This window comes from Leiobunum rupestre, chromosome 9, assembly GCF_980474605.1.
Source record: "Leiobunum rupestre chromosome 9, qqLeiRupe1.1.hap1, whole genome shotgun sequence".
In the NCBI taxonomy this organism is placed as follows: Eukaryota; Metazoa; Arthropoda; class Arachnida; order Opiliones; family Sclerosomatidae; genus Leiobunum; species Leiobunum rupestre.
The window spans coordinates 45,764,298-45,785,927 of record NC_143392.1 but is presented as its reverse complement, the minus strand read 5'-3'; the positions used below and the strand labels follow the sequence as shown (position 1 = coordinate 45,785,927).

Here is a 21,630-nt window from a genome sequence, read left to right as displayed (position 1 = left end):
TGGGCACCGCAATCAACTTCTTCTTGTTCTGTGACTTTAATAAACTTTACGTTTAAATTTTCGACATTAGTATTTTTAAATTGGCTACTTAAGAGCGAAACAATCTGAGGCAATCGATGAATTCGGTGTTGTATACTTGTGTATTTTAGGGAATCGTAAATGCTGATGTTTGCTTCTTCATCTTTATAAAAACCGCCGGCACAAATCAGATGTTGCTCAATTTTGTATATTTGTACAAAATAGCCCTCGTTTGGTACTGTATTTTGAACAAATGGAATTCTACATTTTCCAAAATCCACATTGACCCTAAACGTTGAGTTCAGTCCAGCAGTGAAGTTTCAAAATTGATTTTTCAAAATTAATTGAGCTGCGTCAATTACTTCACTATTCATGTATATTCTTGAAGGCACACTATTTTTTTGATTTTTAGTCAAAACAAATGGAATTTTTAGCCAAATATCTTTTTCTTCTATGTCTTCATTGTAATTTGGGTAATCTTCAGTTTGAACTTTAACTGGGGTTAACGAATGTCTATTATCTTGTATAAGAAGGGGACTTCGTTCAAAAGTATTTTTGACTTTGCTTAATCTGCTCCTTTTTAAACCTATGACAGTTTGGAAAATTCCTTTCGGTCTTCCAATATTTCCTAATTTTAAAGGCTCTTTCACATTGGTAATGTTAAATTACTTTTCTTATTGATTTTGACTAAACCGAGTTTGTGTTTTCTCTTCCGTTTCAACCTCAAAGATGGTCTTTTTAATTTTGTCTGGATCTTTCATCAGTTTTATTTTCTTAAACTGTTTTTTTTTTTTTCATTAATATTAAAGTTTTTCTGCTTTGTTCCGATGTCAGGTTCCTCGTGTGACGGAAATAGCCCAACTTTGTCATTTTCAACAATTTACTGTTTTTGAAACTAAATCTGTGCTCATTTTTCCGAAACTCCTTATTATCTCGAAACTCCCCAGGTTCCACGATTTCCTGACTTTTACTACTCTCGTTCTGCAGAATTTTCTTATTCCCCTTGTGTTCGGCGTTTAAAATAACACTTTTCTCCATTTCATGTCTTATGTTATCTACGCTTTGCCCGATTTTTTCATGTTCTTTTTCGGCGACGTCGAAACCATCAATACATTGAAACTCGACCCCGTCTTCGTCACTTTTCTCCATTTCTTGTCTTTAGTTATTACTTTGCTCGCCTTTTTCAAGCCCTTCGTCGTTGACGTTGAAACCGACACTAGTTTGAAACTCAACCTCGTCTTCGTCACTTTCCTCCATTTCATGTTTTTTATCTAAGATTTGCTCACTTTCTTCACGGCGCTCGTCATTGTCGTTGAAATCGCCATTCTGCTCGTTGTCGTTACTTTCCTCGCGATCTTCGATCTCGTCAACTGTGTCTTCATTGGGATCATACTCTTTATTTTCAATAAAGACTTAAATCTCATATCTCTCTGCCCAAGACCTGGCCATTTTATTAATAATTTTCATTCGTCTTTGAAATGTTTCTTGGCCGCAAGAAGACAAAACATTCCCCAGAGTCTGCAGAATTGACATGGCTTCACTATATTTTTCCTGGGAGGTCCTGCATTTGTTTGGTCTTGACGGCTGCCGGGTTTGAAAGACCACTCGCTTCAGTGTAACACATTTGGAGCTTAAGCCGTTAATCCATTTCGATTTGTGGAGCCTATTTGACAAAAATTCTTCTGTAAAAATGGTATTTCCCAAAGATCTCCGGGAAATAAAAATATGAGTACATGGAATTTCTTTTGTAACAAATGTTGAACACGAGCACGAAATTCCATTTGAAATTGCATCCGGTAGGTTGTCGATTTTCACGATCAGAGAATCGCAGTTGTCCACTGGGACGCTGGTATTATTACATAATACAATTTTGAAGAGGTTTTGAACAATTTTGTTTGAAAACGCTGGGATGACCTTTTCATAAATTTCGTGAGCTCACTTCTCAAATCGTCGTTTTCAAAGTAGAGACGAGGAAACGTTTTTTTTGTTTTTGAGTTAAATTTTTCATGATCATTTATATTTTCAACGTAGATACAAAACATTTTCATATCATTATAAAAGTGCAGCGTTTCGCTTGCAAATTGCTTTAATTTTTGGATGGTACGATTTTAATCTATTATTCGTCGATTCTCCCAGATTAAAATGTTGCCTTCGGTAGGCACACGTAGCCTTTGACAGCGCCTCGCTAGGCGAAGATTTTCTTGTGATGACGTCACTCCGTTACTAGCTCTTAGTAAAATATTCCCCAAAGTGACAAACTTATGGAATAATATTATAGACTTATGCTACTACTTAATAACAGGTAAGTACTCGTAGTACAAAAGGCCTAGACCTTTGCTTATGGTTTTACCAAGAATGTATTTATTTCTATTTAGGAAGAATGATTATGTTGCGACAATCGCCGGGCATATGTTGAACGCCTTTCCCCCGTCTCGCGCGGGGGGAAAGACAAAACGTGCATCGCGTTAGGTGACGTAAATTTTAAGCAGCCAATGAAATACCGGGACTATTCGTTTTATTATATTTATTTTAAGCTATATTTACTTCAATGTTCATTTGGTGCTGTTTCAAAAGTTCTATGTCAGTTTGGTTTTTTTTTTTCATTTTCAGTTTCAATAAGAATAATAGTAGAAAATTGAGCTCTAGCACCTCGACCTCCTATTCCAGTACGTCTTCGCCTACCCCTTACTTCACCACCACTTCCTCTACTTCCAAGACTTTCAACAGATCCCGTTTTCTAACAGGAATAGTACCTTGAGCAAGGCATCTGACCTCATTAACTATTTCATTTGTACTAGATGAGTTGGCTGTTTTAGATTTCTTGGCTAAAGAAAAATTTTAGGCCTATTTTAGGGGCCTCTAAAAGTTTAAAAAAATACCGTTTGAGGTCAAGGTTCTTACAAGCGGCACTATAAGGTTGGCGCATATAAGAGTAGCGGGAAACTTATCCTCTCATTAACTAGCCTACAAAATGTACTTAGACTACATGGAATCAAAATCACGTGGATCACTAGCTTGCCAGGTTAACATAAACATTATTAGAAATAGAGAGGCAGAGGGGTAGCGAGGGGTGGGCATACGCCCTGGGCGCCGACGGTCAGGGGGCGCGGCGCCTTAAGTATTAAAGTGGATATCGGAAACTAGAAAATTTAGGGGTAAACATTACGAATGTGGCATTTTCTCGCAATTGGTAGTCAGTTTACGGGCTTAAAAATTCGTTTTTTAGATCTTAAACTACAATACTTGTTCCAGGTTTTCTAGTAAGCCGATCTGATAGAAGGTTGATTTTATTTTGTTAAATATGAAGTAGAGCAGGTTTTCTAGGAAAATAATTTTTCAAGATCACGTGATCTTTTTGACAGTTTTATTACGTGTTTAAAGTGAACTTTGTTACCTGACGTTATATAATATTTAATATTAAAATTATCCAGCGCCACAAATCAATAGGTAGCTCTGGTGATTTCGCTCATTTGTTCTTTTTTTAGCAGAATAAGTATTAAAAATAGTAAATACTTATTTAAATTGAAATGCGACGAGGCCCGTAGCCACTGAAGAGGGGCAGGGCATGGCCTCCTCAAAAATTATGGGTGCCCCAAAAAATATTATTGTGCGCCTAAAAAATATAAAACTAAACAAAATCCATAAAATACATCCTGTAAACATATTATATTTAGTTACGTCCATCAGTACAAACTATATTATTTCCTTTCGTGTACCTTGCTTTACTAAAACAAATACCTTACAAAGAAAGGACTTATTTCGTAACGATCAAGCCGGGAATTTAACCAGTACATAATATTAAAATCTCAGTAGAACAGAACCAACGACGTAAGAAGTAGGGAAGAAAACTCCAGACTTCGGTGTATTTTAATCAACCTGTTTATTGGGAAATTAGTCCAAATAATCAATTTAGAATCTAGTCTAGTCGAAAGGCCATTATGGAGATTTCTGGTTGTTTAAAGGCCTAAGTTTTCTTCTGCCTGTCCCCCTTTAAATTAGGCCAACATGTTCAGCGGTTGGCCTACCACCAGGATATTTGTGCTCCACTAAGTTAATTTAAAGGGTGACAGGCAGAAAAAACCTAGGCCTTCAACGAACTTTCACAAAACTAGTCTCTTACACCGGAGTCAATCTGCCAGAATCTGGAATGTCTCGAAAAATATTTGTGACAGATGCAGCAGGGTACGCGACGAATTAAAAAAACGATAAACAACACTAATAAAGTATTTCCATTATTGTTATTTAATTTTAATTTACTAAAAAAATGACACATGTCACCACTTTCAAATTTACATGGTTTATACTACTACAATTTCCGGGGTTGGCGTTATGGAAGATCAGTAATAATTAATTTAAACGTACCCCACGTTCCAAATATAAGAAGCGGGAAAACGGTTAATATGTAAACTATTTAATTTTAATTTACTGAAAATTGACACATGTCATCACTTTCAAATTTACATGGTTTATACTATTCAAAGCGGCCTGTCGAATGGCGATGAAATATGTAAATTTTTAGTTAATTAAAATTATATAGTTTACATATTAACCGTTATAATTGGAATGTGGGGTACGTTTAAATCAGGGGAACACTTACACATCCGCCGACAATTTGGGAATAGGGAGCTATTTCGTTAGTTTGAAAAAAAGGAGTAGGGTATTTACCTTCGTGCGCACCGCTGGGTGCGCGGGTTTCGTAAACGTCGGGAAAATAGATGATATTTATGATGAGTAAAAGATTTTCATGCCGTACTTACTAACACTAGACATTTTTTAGGCTCGTGAGATATATTTTGAATAAACTTGCGTTGTAACCTCGAGATTAGTCATTTAAATAGTAGAATTGAACCCGGTTTGAGATATGACGTAAAATTTCGTATATCGACTCAAAAAAAATTAAGTCTCTGAGCAATATTTGGTGCGGGGCCCAATATTCGGGGTTATAATACTATTATGTTCTGTGCCATCTGGTTTTATCTAGATCTCCTTAAGAACCCTTCCATCAGAAAGATGGCTGGCCGGCTTGTTTATTTTTTTTTACTATCTAGATATTTCCATTTTGTGAAGAGTAGGTCACGTGTTTCCGTTTAAACAGGAGAAAATAGGGGTAGTAGATCTGTATAGCTTTGGTTACTGGAAGAAGCCATTGAACCCTTTTAAAACCATTTTTGCGCAATAAATATGTCAAATCAGCAAATGACGAAAAATAGTCTTATTTTCATTTTGAATGTACCTGAGGACAAACTTAAAAAAACGCTTTCTCCTTACAAAACAATTCAAATAATATTTGAATTAAATTCCATAGTTTCAATCCAAGAAAAAAGTTCGTTTAAACATTTTATTCTTCCGAGATTTCCCGCCAAAACCGTCTTGGGTCAATATTACGTTTGCAAGTCCCAGGGTAGTTGGTCATATAAAGTTGGGTTAAAATTTTCAGAATTACGTTTGCTAGTTGGTTATTTTAAAGTGGGTGAAAGTTTTCGTTGAGGCGATACCAAGGAGGTCTCATGTTCGAAAAAAATGCTTTTGGCCGAACCAGGTGACTTCACCTGTAACTTTGAGAAAGCTAGCATTTTCCGAACCAGCGACGTCATGTACTACAATATAAGGCTGAGTAACAGACCTAGAATATGACGACGCAAAAACCAAAACCCCCTTTTCGAGGCAGCCTTTGCTAGTCTAAATTTTACCAAGTTTGAGTTGAACCACGGCCTGGCAATGAGGATAGGAAGGGAGACGAAGCAAGAGAGCTGAACGCGCCAGTATCCTTGCGGCAAGTTTAGCGCACGCTCGGTGAGGAAAATGGCACCGCTGCATCTTTCGTAATGGCCGCCATTTTTTCTAAATGTTTGATCGAAGCACGGTGGAAGCTGTTAATAACCTCCTGGGGATGCTCGCGCGTTCAGTCCTTTTGCTTCGTCTCACTAGCTATTACTCAGCTCCTTGACCCTGCTAACACAGGTTCTAAAAAATAAAAGATCGTCTCCTAGGGCATCTGGTTCTTATCTTTTATATGCGGTCTTATCATTTTTTCGCGGTCTGGGGCGATTATCATGCCCACCACCTTGCGTAATTACCTTCACAGCACGAGTACAAAAATTCCGACATTTACATGGGCCTAAATTAATTAACCCTTTGGCTTATTCCAATGGAAGGTCTACAAGATTTTCCATTTTAAACGAGAGTCAGTGCGAATTTTCGCGAAAACGATTTTCCGTTACCGAAAACAAAACCAAATTCCTCGGAAACGAAAGAGAATGTCTGATTGTGTTATAGTTTCTCAACTCTCTCTCACTAATTCCATGCCCTCCTCGGCCCTGGTAGGGACCAAAGCCCAAATTTTCCCAACAATAGGCAATATGAGGCGTTCCATTAGGAAATAGTATGTCGGCAACGGCTAGGTCATGTATAGACAGTATAGTATATACAAATTCCTTCGTTTTTGTGAACCGTAGTTTTGAGAATTGGATGTGAAAATCACTTGACCAATGAGGCAGGAGGGGACTGGAGGAAATAGAGGAATTGAGATAAGAAGATAAAAGCTTTCAAAGTCGGACGGACGAAGTGAGACAGTTTTGCCTGGGCTGGGTTGTAACAAGTGGGTCATGCAGTCGCAATTAGTACTCTCACACGAGCGGACAGTACAGAGATTGAATGCCTAGTACAGACAACGCAGTTGGCCAAGTATGGTCATTTAAAAGTGACCCTTATAACAAGGCCCACTTCTGTCATATTAATGATAATTTTACTAAAATTTAACACAGTCAAAGTGATGGAAATGATTACTATTATAGGTGTGGTTTTTAATTTCTTTAGATTGCTGAAAGTGTCTATTTTGTCTTCGGATTCTCAAATGGGTGTTCAAGGGTTTTAGCCGACACCTAAGGATACACTTTCGTAAAAAAAATTGGGGCGGAGTCGAAATATGTTATAATTTTGACAGTTGTCTGTTGTCACAGTGGTGTTATGCTGGACACTGCGGCTGGTTTTTAACAAGTGTGTCAGCCTTTCTACATATTTAAAACATCGAAATGGGCTAAGGCTATTTTGATTATGCGCATGCAAGTAGAAATATTCCCAAAAAACACACTCGTACCATGTAAAGCTTTAGCAAAAAGTGTTCAATTAGAGGGACACAAAAATGTCAATTTTATGCATTCCATTCAAAGGAATTAGACATAACCTCAGGTAATAACTTTTTTATTTAAAGCAGGCAATACCAGAGATCATTTCTAAAACTATTATTTTTTGTAACAGAACAAAGTTGAAGTACACATCCTTCATTGTTTTAATATGGATATTTACCACGGAGATAGCAGTTTATTCTATGTGGCCAATTTTATGGGGGAATTTTCGTGATGATTCCTATAAAGGTTCTTTGAAAATACTAATAGCAGCTGATCCACAATTGTTAGGCTACAGGTATACTCTTCCAGGACTCTTAGGCTTCATTGTGCGATGGGATGCAGATAGGTAGGCATTTTATTTAGCTATTCAATAAGCCCTATGGTAGTAGATTCTTTAAAGCTGCCTCTAATTTTCTACTTGGCAAATTTGTAATAACAGGTAAAGACTACCCTTTTTTTCCTTACTTACTTTTTCTGGCTTCATTCATACCAGTATTTGAAGTATTAAAGTAACTATGAATTACCCTTTAGCGAACAGGATCCGAAAGATGGGCATTTTGGGTTTAAAAGCTACTCAGAGATTTAGTTAATTGTGATTTAAAGCATTTTAAGGATTAGAGACAGTTAATAATTGTTTATCGACAAATATGGACAATTTAATAGAGGTATTAGTTTTAGGGGTCCCAATCTCAATGACTGTTGTTATATTAATTCTAAATCTTTTGGTGTTTGTGTTGAGCTTGTAATGACATAAATTATACCTTAGGATTGTGGCTTAAACCATGTGTTTTTTTTTGTTAAAAGAAAAGCAACAGAAAATAAAACTGAATATTTTGATAGTGAAATTCAGTTAGTGGAGAATGTTACCTGTTTCTCCTAGACAGCTGGCTGTGAAAACTAAGTGAGAACCTTGGTTTGAAAGAGAGGGAGGGAAGGTTTTTTACAAATACAACACTGCAGTAATATAGAACTCACAGAATTGACAATTAGTTTAAATTAATCCACTGTTTGAAATTAAACAATGTTTTTTCCACCCCTGATTTGATGAAAACTAACCTTCAGCTCTCCAAAAAACTCACTGTGCCATCTCTACTTTCACATGAGCAAAAAAAGTTTTATCTTGCTAGTGTTAAAGAGTTCCATCACAGGGATGAGGGGTGGAAGTGAATTTGGACTACTTTCTTTGGTGAACATAGCCATAAAAAGAAAAGCGGCCGCTATGCCCAAGCACTTAAGACTACCAGCGCCAAATTCCTACTGTGGATTTTTGGGAAAACCTAAAAACCAAAAAACGTGCCGTTTTCTTTCCTACCCCGCATCCCTGTGATGGACCCCTTTAAGCCAACAAGAGTATCAAAGAGAAAATTGAAGTATCATTGAATAACCATTTCATTTGAAAAGTATCCTTGAAAGAAAAATTTTAACTTGAGTTAGTTTTTGTAATATTGTTTAGTCTTACAATTGTTAGTAAAGATATATAATATATATAAAAAAATCTTCTAAAGTATTATTGTAATCAAAGAAAATTAATATCTCTTGGTAGTAATTAATAACTGAATGATTAAGCTCTTGTTAATGTGTACAATTATTATTCCTATCTTCATAACTAATAAAATGAAGTGAATTAAATAGCTCATAAAAAAATTTACTTAGAAGACCATATGTTTGATGAATGTTTGGTTTTAACTAATAATTTTTAGCTGAACATTCACAAACGACATTTGCTGTTAAATATTGATAACATGCACAACTCATTTCTTCTACTTTTTCTGTATTTTTTTAATTATAAATTAAGTGTTTGATGTATAAGATATTTAAAAAAAAAATGTTTTTGCACTATAAATTTTTCACAGACCTTAAAGGTTAATGCTAAATATCTCAAAACCACATCTGCAAGAATAGAGCTATTCCACCAAGCGGGCTGGAATTCCATATTTTTGACCGTAACCTGCAGATGAGTAGTATCAATGTCTTTTTCTCCATGGGAAGAAAGCATGAAAGACATGTGTTATTTAGAATTTTTTTAAGCATACTATATTATATAAATGCAAGAATTATTGAGTTTTATGATGTAAGAATTTATATATTAGTATACTTAGGTCTTGAGATATTTGGCTTGGATTTTTGTTCCAAAACATTCGTACCATTTATTATATACATGGTTTTTGATGCAATTTTTTCTTTTAAAGTTTTCTCTTGCATGGAATTTCAATTTTATGTAAATGCTTTGCTATGAATGCATGGTTTAATCCAAAATATCATTGATGATGGTTGTACTTGGGTTACTGAGTGGATTTCAAGTGCATGTTTCAAAACTTGGTAGTGTGAATTATCTGAATCTACTTTCAATCAAGTGCATGCCAATTTTCAAACTGTTGTTGGTAAATGAACAATGAAAAAGAGTTGGAAATGCATGTTTTAATTTACAAGCATTTTATCTTTTAGATTTATAAGAAAAACTCATGCTCTTGCTCACAATCATCTAAATCCTGATCTGACTTTCTTTATGGGTGATATGTTTGATGAAGGGGAGATTGCAACAGATGTTGAATTTGATAAGTATTTCAACAGATTTCAAGATGTATTCTCATCATCGAATCTTTCTTCGGTATAAATTCTATTGCCAATATTTTATATGTTAATAAGAAGAGTGAAAAAATACGGGAATAGGTAGAATGTTCCGTATTAAAAATGGACAAATAAGCTAAGAAATTAAAAAAACTCATAAACAATTCGTACCTGTAGGTCTTCGAGCAAACATAAATACACTAATATCGGACCAAATAGATCTTCGGTAAAAAACTGGCAAAATTAAACTACAGCTGCCTCATGTTTTTTGGCGGATAATGTAGCATTTGACGCGTAGATAACGAAGTGATTATAATTTTTTTAATTAACTTAATTTTAATAAAGGAGTAATTTTTGGAGATTGGTAACGTTTTTCGGGAAAATAGTTGCGTCGTGTATCCGCCGACACCACATTTTTGGCGGCCCCCAGCCCCATTCCGATAATTCACGGTGGGCCATCTGGAATCGTACCTAATCGCATCGTAATTTGTGAAATCGTATCAACTGAAATAGTAACAAAAATGAAAACAGTGTTGAAGCATTTAATATACAGGAAAATGTACAAATCGCTTTCACTAAGTGACTGGTCTTCAATTGTAGACATGCTAATTTCAATTTTATTTTGCTGAAAAGTAACACGGACTAAAAACTAAGACGTGTAAAAGTAACACTAACTGAACCAAGAGTGAAAACCGAAACAAGCCGTGGTGTAGGTGACAACACGACGAAGATAATTACATCCCAAACACGTAAAAGACGTTATTAAATTCGAAGAATTTACAAAACTTTAAAATTCCAAGTATTGGCGCCTGACGAACTTTAAAATTCCCCGTATTGACGCTTAACGGCGCCGCGCACTCACTTTGCTCGAGCGCTGGGGGCGCGCGGCGCCTCCCCAACCCCATACTAAAAAAAGCTATGGGCCATCTATAACGGTACCTAGAGGACAGTACCAAGCCTTACGCATCAAGTATATATTTTTAAATTATCTAAATAATAACAATAAAAAAACGTGAAAAGGCCAAAAAAAGTGAAACATTTTAAATTTAATTAAAAAACTGAAATAAGAGTTTGCGGCCAAAAAATACAAAACACCTAGAAATTTCTCAAAATTAACAAATCTTTTAATTTATTTTATAAACTACGGGAATATCATGTGAAATTATTAGGACTGAAAAACACGTGGTGTCGGCGAACACACGACGAAAATAAGTACAACTAAAAACGTGAAAATGCCCAAAAATGTGCTATCTACGTGACAAGGTCTATCAGGCGCAGGCAAAATAAATATAAAAATCAATGAGGCCGCTGCTATATGTGGGGCAGTCATGATGGCTGTCTCACTGGCCGAACGTTGTTTCGCAAAGCGCACTTTTGTCCCGGCCTGGTTGTTGATTTGTGGGCCGCTGTAGTGCTTAAGGCGGAGCAGCGGGGTACAAATACATAGACTTATGTAGTTAACTTCACCGGTTTAGGTTCGGACTCTAAGATATATTTAGTCAGAGATTCGTGTTTTCATTATTTTATAACTTCAGATATTTTAATTTATAGGAACATTGATAGATCGAAATCTCCCACCTTGTAGGGCTAGCTTGCATCAAGATATTAATGGTATTGCAATGAAGCTCCTCAAATTTACTTGATTTTCGAACAAATGTTCAGTGATTTCCATTGATTTTTATGAATTTCCATTAATTATACACACCCAATTTGAAGTAACTAAATTAATGCGTTTTTCTTCATAAATTAAGTATCTTGAGTGTCTATAATAGTCTATTTAAATTTACACTCTAATTCAATAATTGGTCACTATTTAGCTGAGTTAACTGTTTATTTGAACTTCATTTTTGGGTAATGCTTCCGCTACAACCTTATAAAACTATGGAATAAACATTACAAACCACATTAAGTATTATCAGGAAGATATATAAGTATACACTTGAAATGACTTACGATTCCTTTGCCATTGCAGGTTCTTCAAAGTTGAATGTAAGATGTAATTCACTTTTTAAATTCATTGGCTGGCTGCTGTTGCAGACGCGCTGCGGGAATTAAATGAAGGACACTCACTCAGAAACCAGAAAATTAATTTCAGTTCTTACATTGAATATCTTGGAGAATCTGTAATGTTCTTCAGAAATCTTAGTTATTTCAGCATAAATCATACATTTAAATGGTTAAAAAAGAGCACCAAAGGCTAGTGAACGATTAGGTTAGTGCTGATTATGCAAAGAGTTTAGTTTATCACATCGCAAGCTAAATCTTTGTTGTAAACGTTGCTCATTTTTATGATAATCATCAGCGCTAACATAGTCTTCCTTAGAAATTCCAAGTATACACATAAGGGTTCCTAATAGCATATATTGATTTTTCATTAGATAATAAATTTGAGGTTTTAAGCTAAAATTTTCACATTTAATTTGTAGGCGATCTATGTACCTGGTGACAATGACATTGGTGGTGAACGCTTTTATCCCTTGGCAAAATATGTCAACCGTTTCAACCAATATTTTAGATCTGATGGGTTTATTCAATATAAGTATCTCGAAATATTTAAAGTAAGAAACTCATTTACGGTAATAACATAGCCTATATAATACCCAAAGAGGCGCTGAAGACAACCGGTATCAGTGTACAAGCTTGCAACATCGATGTTAATAATTACTACTAATTAGTACTAATTAAAGTTAAATTATCAATGCAGTATTGTGAAAAAAAGAGGCATTAACTAAAAAAACAATTTAAATACCAAAATCCAATTTTAATGAGATGAATCTATTTTTTTACAAAAATCTGAAATAAAAAAACTACAACCCTGCCACATTTCCAGTAATTTTATATCACAGCGTATTTTTAATCTTTAAAGGTTGAGCATAGGGTGGTTTTAATACAAATGATAGAATTAAATGTTTTAGAAGCCTTTTATCACATTTATTTCCTGTTGTTCAATGATCACTTTATCTCTACCTCTGATGACACCTTTCCCATAACTTGTCATTGACCCAATTAACTCATAATACCATTGCTTTATTATGTCATCTTTCCTATAAGTTATGAAGGGAATGAGTCTTTCGAATATCTCTCCCAAGTATTTTTATTCTACTTACAATGACTTCGATCATGCCTCGTACCCCGAATTTAGTTGTAGTTAAAACAGCAATATTTCACCAAATTAAAGCGAATATTTGAATTGTGTCTCCGCATTTCAACTTAACTTAGAAATTTGGTAATGATGCTCACAGAATTATGAAATAGACCTTATCACTACCAAAATATGTTTCGGGTTTTAGTAAAAGGAGCATTCATTTTATAGTTGGTAATGACTGCCAGGTTTACAAGATACATAAGACATTTTAAAAATATATTACGAAATTAGCTATCTCTTGTCTACACGTTTTATATTATCATATGGTTAACCACCCCTTAGTCAAGTACGAAAAGCTTAGTTTCTTAGCTAACTATATTTGTAGGAAAATATATTAGTGAAATTTTTTTCATGCATCTCAATTTCCAGGTTAATATAATGACAATGAAAAAGACTTATAAAAATGCATTTCCACGCTCAAAAAACATCAGAATTCTTTTATCTCATATTCCATTGATGGACACAATGGAACCATTGGCTAAAAACGTAATAAACTAAACCATTTATTTTCAGTTATTTATTAAAATAATTATTAATTTTTTTAGAGTATAGAAGAGTTATTACCACAGTTAATTATATCAGCACATGAGCACACTGTAAGTTGATATTTGTTCTTGCACTTGAGTCATATACATGTAGTAGCTTAATAAGCTAGACTTGGCAGTATGATGTAGATAATATGTCACCCATAACAGCATGGCAGCCATATCCCTGTTGGTAGGTGGAATTTAGCACAAGGTATTTCTAGAAGACGCTTTAAGTTCTATCTTTAAAGGGAGTATAACTCCTCTGGTTTGGTAGGGTGCGCTTAGACTATGACGAGTAGCTTCCACAAGCCTTCCTAGCACGGGGTGGCAAGAAATTAGTTTGATTGGGTTTTACCCCCAAATTCCCAAAAAGTGTATACCCTAAACTAACTCATTACCGCACCTCGCTAGGAAGGCTTGTGGAAGCTACTTGGTACAGTCTAAGCGCACCCTACCGAACAAGAGGGGCTATACTCCCTTTAACAGCGTTGAAACTGATCATTGTATTTTGTTAATACAAAGGGAATTAAATATTGGTTTACAGTTCAATAAAAAATTTCTACAGTAAATAATTTAACATAGGCAAAAAAAATACTATTTCTATGCATTTTGTATAGTGCAGTAAAAAACTCTATGGGTTAGTAGAACTCGGAAATTGTATGGACAATATTAAACTCAAAGGTTTATTCGGCAACATTACAGTGAAAAAGAGAAGGATAGGCAACAACGTTATTATTCGATATGAGGGGGGCTACTCCCCCGTCGTATCGCCATACCCTTACCAAAAAATAAGTGGTCTAAGAACTATTTAAGTTGGTTTTAAGTTTGTATTTGAGACAAATACCAACTAAAAACCTACTTAAAAACAACTTAACACCAACTTAAAACCAACTAAAAACTTACTTAAAATGTTACTTAATAAAGACCACTTAAAGCCAACTTAAAACTTACTTAAAATGTTACTTAATAAAGACCACTTATCAGAATTGAAGAACCAACTTAAAAAATAATATGTAATTTTCTGACCACTAAAAACCAACTAAATACCAACTTAAAGAAAAAGGCATTTTCCCACCAACTTAAAACCCACTTATTACCAACTTAACTAGTTTACTGAAATATGCTGACCACTTAAAACCAACTTAATATCAACTTAAATGTGAATACCAACTAAATACCAACTAAAAACCAACTTATTTTTGGTAAGGGTATTCTAACTAATCACAGTGGGAAATTGTGAAATGGTATATCGACTGCAATATATTTTTATAGATACTCTGTACAAGTGTGTCTTACTGCACTCCATAATGCAAAGAAATGGTAAATTTTGGGTTGGTTTTAAATTAATTATAATTCCTTCAGTAATTATTTGCGGTAGACAATTTTTGCAGCATTAAATTACCCTTTTTTTACTCCTGGAAAAATATAAAACCTAAATAATAGCGGACGTATATTCATAAATGGCCATCATAGGTTTAAAATAAAACCAGTTGTGTAGTAGTTGCGTCAATCAATTTTTCTGTTTAATTTATTAAGCACGCTCTTGACAAAAAAATAAGGTAAAATTTTTCTATATTTCTAGTCAAATTATTTTTGTGTTGATCCTGTAAAAGTTGAATTGAAAGTGTTGAAACAAGCATTTGCTGAAAATTTCAAAGTGCAGCAGCTCAATATTAGTGATGGAAATGTTCATGAGATTATGATACCAACGTGTTCCTACAGGATGGGCACGGAAAAAATTGGATTTGGAGCTCTTCAACTTGGTATGTTTGTTTTAATATTTCCAACTAGTTCTTTAATGGTTTTGACAACCATGATAGCACAGAATGATAAAAAACAGGGTTTAAAAGTAAAAATATTGGGTTAAGTTTATCACAGAGTTTTAGGCATTGTATATTACAAAATTAAGTTATTTAAAGTTTGAATAATTCAACAGGTATTTTAATTACTCTGGAATAATAAATGATACAGGATAGAGCACAATGAAAAAACACTTAAGATCTAAGTAAAACACAAAAAAATAAGAATTTTGTTTTTTTTCCAGAAGGCCAATGTTTATCCGAAAAAAATTATCTCTTTAATTAATTTCTATTTATTAAATTGTTTTTATTTAGAAGAAAATATTTTAAAATAAATTTCAACATTATTATTCCAGAAACTGATGGATCAGTGTATTATACAGTTTATTGGCTTCCATCAAGATTAAAGCAACTCTACAGCTACATTCTGTTAGGATTTTTGGTTTTAATTTTACTGAATTCTACATTAGTTGATTTTATAAAAAAAATTCGCCAACTAAGCATTCCAGTTAGAAATAGAATGTGAGGTTTATTTTGTAAGAATAGAATCTCAAGATTTTGATTGAAAGGGCACTTGCAAGACTTTACTTTTTTAAGAATACATTCTCAAGATTTTGATTGAAAGGGCACTTGCAAGACTACTTTTTTAAGAATACATTCTCAACATTTTTTTTAAGAATAGAATCTCATGATTTATTAAAAGAAACTGCAAAATTTTGCTTTCTACGAATAGTATCTAAAAGATTTTTGTTTAATCCTTCATTATCCCTTCAATTTGGTGTATAAAATCTTAGATTGTTTATCACCTGTACCAATAGTGACATAATTACCAAATGTGTGTCAATGTATTGGTTTTTCAAATGAATGTTACATGCGAAGTAAAAGTTTGGAGGGGAGGAGGGGGTATTATTTGGGGAGGGAATGAAGTTCAAAAGTAGAAATAGTGTCACCTGGCTGCAGCATCAAGGACTACGGATGCACTGGGCAGAGCTAGCAGGCTTTTGGATTTTTTTCCACTCTACAGAAACCATCTACCTACGTTTTAATACAAAACACAAAAGAAAAAATGAAAAGGGTGTGCATTGTCGCCTAGCCTAGTCTTCTATGTAGTCTATCTCGATAGCAGCATTTATAAAATCTTCAGCATTGGAAGGTATAGAACTTGCACACTTTTGGTAATTATGTTTTTCTAATTGCAAATACTTGCTCAATCTTAGTTAAAAATACATTGAGTTGCATAATTGAACAGTTTTTATTCAGCAGAAAATATTTCAAGATATATTTCAACCTTTTTTCCCCATAAACTAATGGTCAAGAGTAAAGCAGCTCTACAGCTACAATAATGTTAGGATTTTTATTTTAATTTACTGAATTCTACATAAGTAATTTTATACAAAAAAATTAACCTAATAAGCATTCCAGTTAGAAATGTCATGGAATACGAGATTTTATTTTTTAAGAATAGAATACTAATATTTTGGTGAAAAGGAAACTCCAAAACTTAACCTTGTAAGAATAAAATCTTGTCTTGTATTAAGAATAGAATTTCAAGACTTGTGAAAGGGAAACGCAAGTCATGATGCATTTGGGAATTGTATTTTATAATTAAATCCCCCTTTCATTCCCCTCTACCTCCAATCCAGGCGTTATCTGGCTCTCAGTCACCCCTCAATGTTTCCCCTCCAGAGGCGCATGCGTAGATACTGTTTTAACTATAAGATATGGTACATTCATCCCGCCTGTATCACGACTTGCGTTGCCCTTTAAAATTAAACCATAAAATTTGTCTGTACCAATAGCATCTAAAGATTTTTGTTTAATCATTTCAAAATTATCATTCCTTCATTTTGAAATCTATACTCTTAGATTATTACTTGTATGTATTATTAGGAATTGATCTCATTGCAATTAGAATTTATTAGTGTTCACATCCTGTCTTTTTAAAATTACTTGGACTAATAAGATTACTAACCTCCAACTTAACCCAAGTTAATGTATTTTACTAATTGCACAGTTTCAGCCAAGTTTAAATTTAGATTGACAACTAATAGTATAACAAAAATGCCACATGTCTCACTAAAGTTCATTTAAATGCTTAAAATATTTTATTTCGCTTCCAAATCAAGCCAAACACAGAGCCGATCTCACTATGCCTTTGTTCAATAACTTTCTGGCTATATACATTGAAGTTCTGTCTCTGCATAATTCTGAGGTTTTGAGTAGCACAATGAACTTCAGGTCAAAGTGCTCAATCAGGTTTATCTGACCACCCCTCTCAATAATAATAATTGCCTTTGATCATGAAGGCAGAATCAAATTTCTGGAATAAGATCCAAATTGGTAGAATTTAAGAAGTGCACTAGGCTGTCAAGTGACATTTTAGTTAAAAAGATATTAGTTAGTTGACAAAAATCATGGAGAAGACTTGAATTTTCTAACTCTTTTAAAAGTTTACAAGGAAGGGGGAAGATTGCTGAGGTTTTGATATCATAAACAAAAGTTACCAAAACTTTCATTTTTCCAAGTGGATAGTTTTTAAATTCAGATTTTCAATCTATCCCATAATTATCTACCATTTCTGTACGTCAATAGCAGGGTGGCGTGATCTTGAGTTAAATATCCTTGTAATTGATTCCAGTTATTTATTTGTAATAGTTTCATCATTAAGACTGATTAATTGTTTATTCTGTAGTGTAGTATGGTTTTATAAATATCTGAGCAACATTGCTTACAAGTTAGTAGAAATAGTAAATACATATCTAGAGCCTATACGGTTTACACCTGAATCCCAGAATATAATAGAATGTTATTTTGACACAGAAAAAGTGCTCACACTTATTAAAGGTGCATGGTAACTTAACTGTTACAAGGTAAGAGAAAATATAATCACAAACATGATTGCTTATTAAATGAAAGAGTCATCACCCTTTCAAAATAAACCTCTAAAGAAGGTTCAACTTCTGGACTTTACACATTAAAGTTGAAAATAGAAATCAGTTCTAGCAGTGTTTGTGAATGGCCAAAAATAAATTTTGTTGTTTGGTTCGAAATATGGTTTCCCAGCATAATTTGGGTAGTGACTAGCGCAGATTCTTGCTCTGAGATCACTGTTAGAATTATAGTCAATAATAGTACTACAAAATTACCACTTTGGCTCGGCCACAAAAAAGTACCTAGTTAAAGCACTGGAAGAAAGTACTCGTACTTTACTGACTTTTGTAATCTAAATGGCACATAGGTCGATTAATGTACAACAAAAAAAATAGTGTGTGGATCATTTTTTAACTCTCTAAGAATTTTGGTAAAAGAAAAACTGGTGTTTCTAAAATACATTTGCTGTAATGTTTACTTTATAATACCATGTTTACTTTTATTCTCGGTGGTGGCTTAATTCTCTACCAAATTTCTACTTGAGAGAAAAGTCAAGCAAGTATTAAAGGCCCATATTCAAGAAAAAATTATTTTTATATCTCATGTTTCATCCAGGTACATAGATAGTGGATTTGATCGTATAATGCTTACAGTGGAAGACATAATCCATAAGTTTAAAAAAACTAAGAAATGATTTCTAAGTTTAAGACACTGAAAATAATGTTTCAATTAGTAAAAATTAGTGAAATCCACAAGTTGATTTCAAAATATAAGAATTGTGTATTGTCACATGCTATTGTTACATTTACCAACATAGATCTTTATATATTCTCTATTCACAAAAATGCAAATTTGTAGGGGGCCTCAAATTAGGATTCAAATAGCAGTAATTCTTTGTACATTGAGAACATCAGTGGAAAGGTTTGGTGTTCTAATTAAAATGATCCGAACGCCTTTAGAGAGACAGACATAAACCTTTGGAAGTATATATTAGAGAATAACAGCTATGATCAAATCATGGAATAATGCCAAAAAAGTAAAAAGTTGGTCTAGTAAAAAATAACTCAAAGATTTTATTTGGAATTTCTTTCAAAAGTCATGTACCTTAACTTCCTTGACCTTTGCTCTCAGGTAATGAAATGTAGCTATTTCTTAGTTTAATTTTCTATACAATACTCTCCTGGTATTTGTCAAAAGTAGGCATTTTCTGAACCTTTAAGTTTCCTTTTTTTTGGGTTGATTTCCATTATTTTTGCCTCATGTTTTTTGACTGTTTACCAATTGCATAACAATTTTAATGAATGGTGAAAACCGTTTTCCAAAAGGCTTACAAGGTTGCACTCCATTATAATATATAGTATTAATTACCAGTACTTGCTTGTTAATTGTTGAAGTACTTAGAGTTTTATATTAACTTTATGACAAATTTTATATGCACGATTCTAACCAAAATGTGCCTTTCTGGCAAAGTTTTTATCTATTCATTCCTAAACAAATTGTTAATTTTTACATGAATGCACTGGCCAATCACATCTATTATTATGGCCTGAAATTTATTTTTTAAATTTAACATATTATTTACAATTAGCATTAGACTTAATATCGTACAAGAGTAGTATATTCAACACTGTTAAAAGTTAACAGAGCACTTGTACGTTTCGCAATATGCCTACCATTTATATACCTTGTGCTATACATGTTTATATATGAGATATTTTACTGAAAACCTTGTTAAATAAAGATTATTAACCATTTTGTATGAATTTTATTTATAGAAGTAAAACTCGACTTGGCACTTGGTTTAAATCTTAGAAAAGGAAATATTCTAATGAAGAATTTTCAGATTACTTAATTTTCCTCAATTAAGATTAGACAAGCTGGTACACTGACAAACAAAACTTTTACCAATCAAATTTGAATTACTTTTATATTTTTATTCAAATTGTACAAGAATTTTCCATTTGAAGTGCAACTTCATTCAGTATAAGCAAAAGCGACATAAGACACTAAAGTGTCTCAGAACAGGTTATTTTTAATGATAATTGAGAAATTGACGCGATGTAAAACGAGGATGCAAGAGAGGGATTAAATCAAAATTTTAAATTTTTTCCACTTAAGCGCCGCCAAAGATAATATATAACTACGTACCCTAGCATAGCCCCCTGTATTAGAGAAGGCCAGGAAATCGAAATATATTTTTTTTCAAAACCTCCCGGGCCACTTGAATATTCTCTGACGGCGTCATCCGCTAGATGGCATTATTTGGCCTTGTATTATCTTAAGGTCAAAGGCCACTGTAGTGCGCAGTAGGACGGTTTTTTCATATTTTTCAATGTATGCCTTATTGCCTTCTAAATAACTAAATCTTTGGAACTATTAACTTTAGAATCTTATTTAAATTCGGATGATTAAGTACTATTAAAGGGATTGTTAAAAATAAGGTAAACCATTTATAATTTGTTATATATATTTTTTTATATTAAATTTACTTATATGAATGTGTAACCGGTCTGGTCCCCAGATGGCGACCAGAACGTTTACATTCTGATTTATTGCAAAAAAAGCGGCGGCAGGACAAAAAAACGACGTTCGACTCGCGGGCTGCGTTTTTTGAGTCATTCCTTTTTAATTTCTCTCGCTCTCTAGTCAAGACGACTGATCGTGGAACAATAAATTGTTCTTTTAGTTTCTTTCAAGGGATTGATTAAAAAAAAGGAGAGATGACGGCTAACCGAGGAGGGTTTTCTTTTATTGTAAGTTACTGTTAGGTTCTGTAAACTTTTCCGAACGAGTAAAGCTATATTTTCTAATTTCCATCCGTGTCGTAATTATTACATATAAAACTTTGCCTGGCCCGAATCCTAAATTGTTACAGTTCAGCCTAATCGTGTTGCATCCTGAATTGGATACGATTAGGTTGTCACGAACTGTTACAAATGCAATGATTTTAAATTTAGTAAGCCTTTGTCGCCCTTCCATAAACTGCAACCTTGTACCTCTTCGTGGTGGAAGGGAGTAACAGGTGGAGGGGAAACCCTTCATGCTGGCCAACTAAGGCTCTGCTTCTTCCTTAAGCTAAGGTGTGAGGTATCGTGCTGAGGGCTGGGTGGTACCGGGGAAGCGTAAATACGGTATCGTGAACGATCCCCTCGGGGCACCAGGCGACACCCCGTTGTATTTTAGCCTTCCGCCCGGACAGAGGATTAAGGGCGGTGACTTTTTACTTTCCTCTTTTCTCGTGGGACCAAAATGGAAACACAAAAAAACCAAAAACCGGGCAAGGGTTCGAAAGAACCCGGCCTTAAGCAAGGGGAGGGTTCGGAAGGACCCAACCCAAAGCAAGGGGAAGGTTCGAAAGGACCCAACCCAAAGCAAGGGGAGGGTTCGAAAGAACCCGACCCAAAGCAAGGGGCGGGTTCATCTTCGGATGTTACCCCCCCTGTTTCTAACCTGGAGGGGGGACTTTCCCCTACAAGAACCCGGCCTAGCCTTCAAGGGTCTGCCTCTGGCAAGACCCAGTCGGTGAACCAAGGGTTCAAGGGGGAGAAACCCCTCAGTAAAACTCAAAAGCGGAA

General features: G+C 34.2%; 1 protein-coding gene across 2 annotated transcripts; it reads left to right on the top strand.

The window, feature by feature from the left end:
- The first annotated feature begins 6,973 nt into the window (after nt 1–6,973).
- On the top strand, nt 6,974–19,773 carry Mppe (Metallophosphoesterase). Of its 2 annotated transcripts, XM_090158802.1 has the most exons (9): nt 6,974–7,206; nt 7,276–7,391; nt 7,455–7,491; nt 9,591–9,753; nt 12,140–12,271; nt 13,228–13,344; nt 13,404–13,454; nt 14,968–15,148; nt 15,541–19,773. In XM_090158802.1, the coding sequence occupies exons 1-9, from the start codon at nt 7,160–7,162 to the stop codon at nt 15,708–15,710; spliced, it is 1,014 nt and encodes a 337-aa protein (XP_090014928.1). In that variant the 5' UTR covers nt 6,974–7,159; the 3' UTR covers nt 15,711–19,773. The 2 variants fall into 2 exon arrangements, with proteins under 2 accessions (XP_090014928.1, XP_090014927.1); XM_090158801.1 differs by having other exon boundaries at nt 7,276–7,491.
- The last annotated feature ends 1,857 nt before the right edge of the window (nt 19,774–21,630 follow it).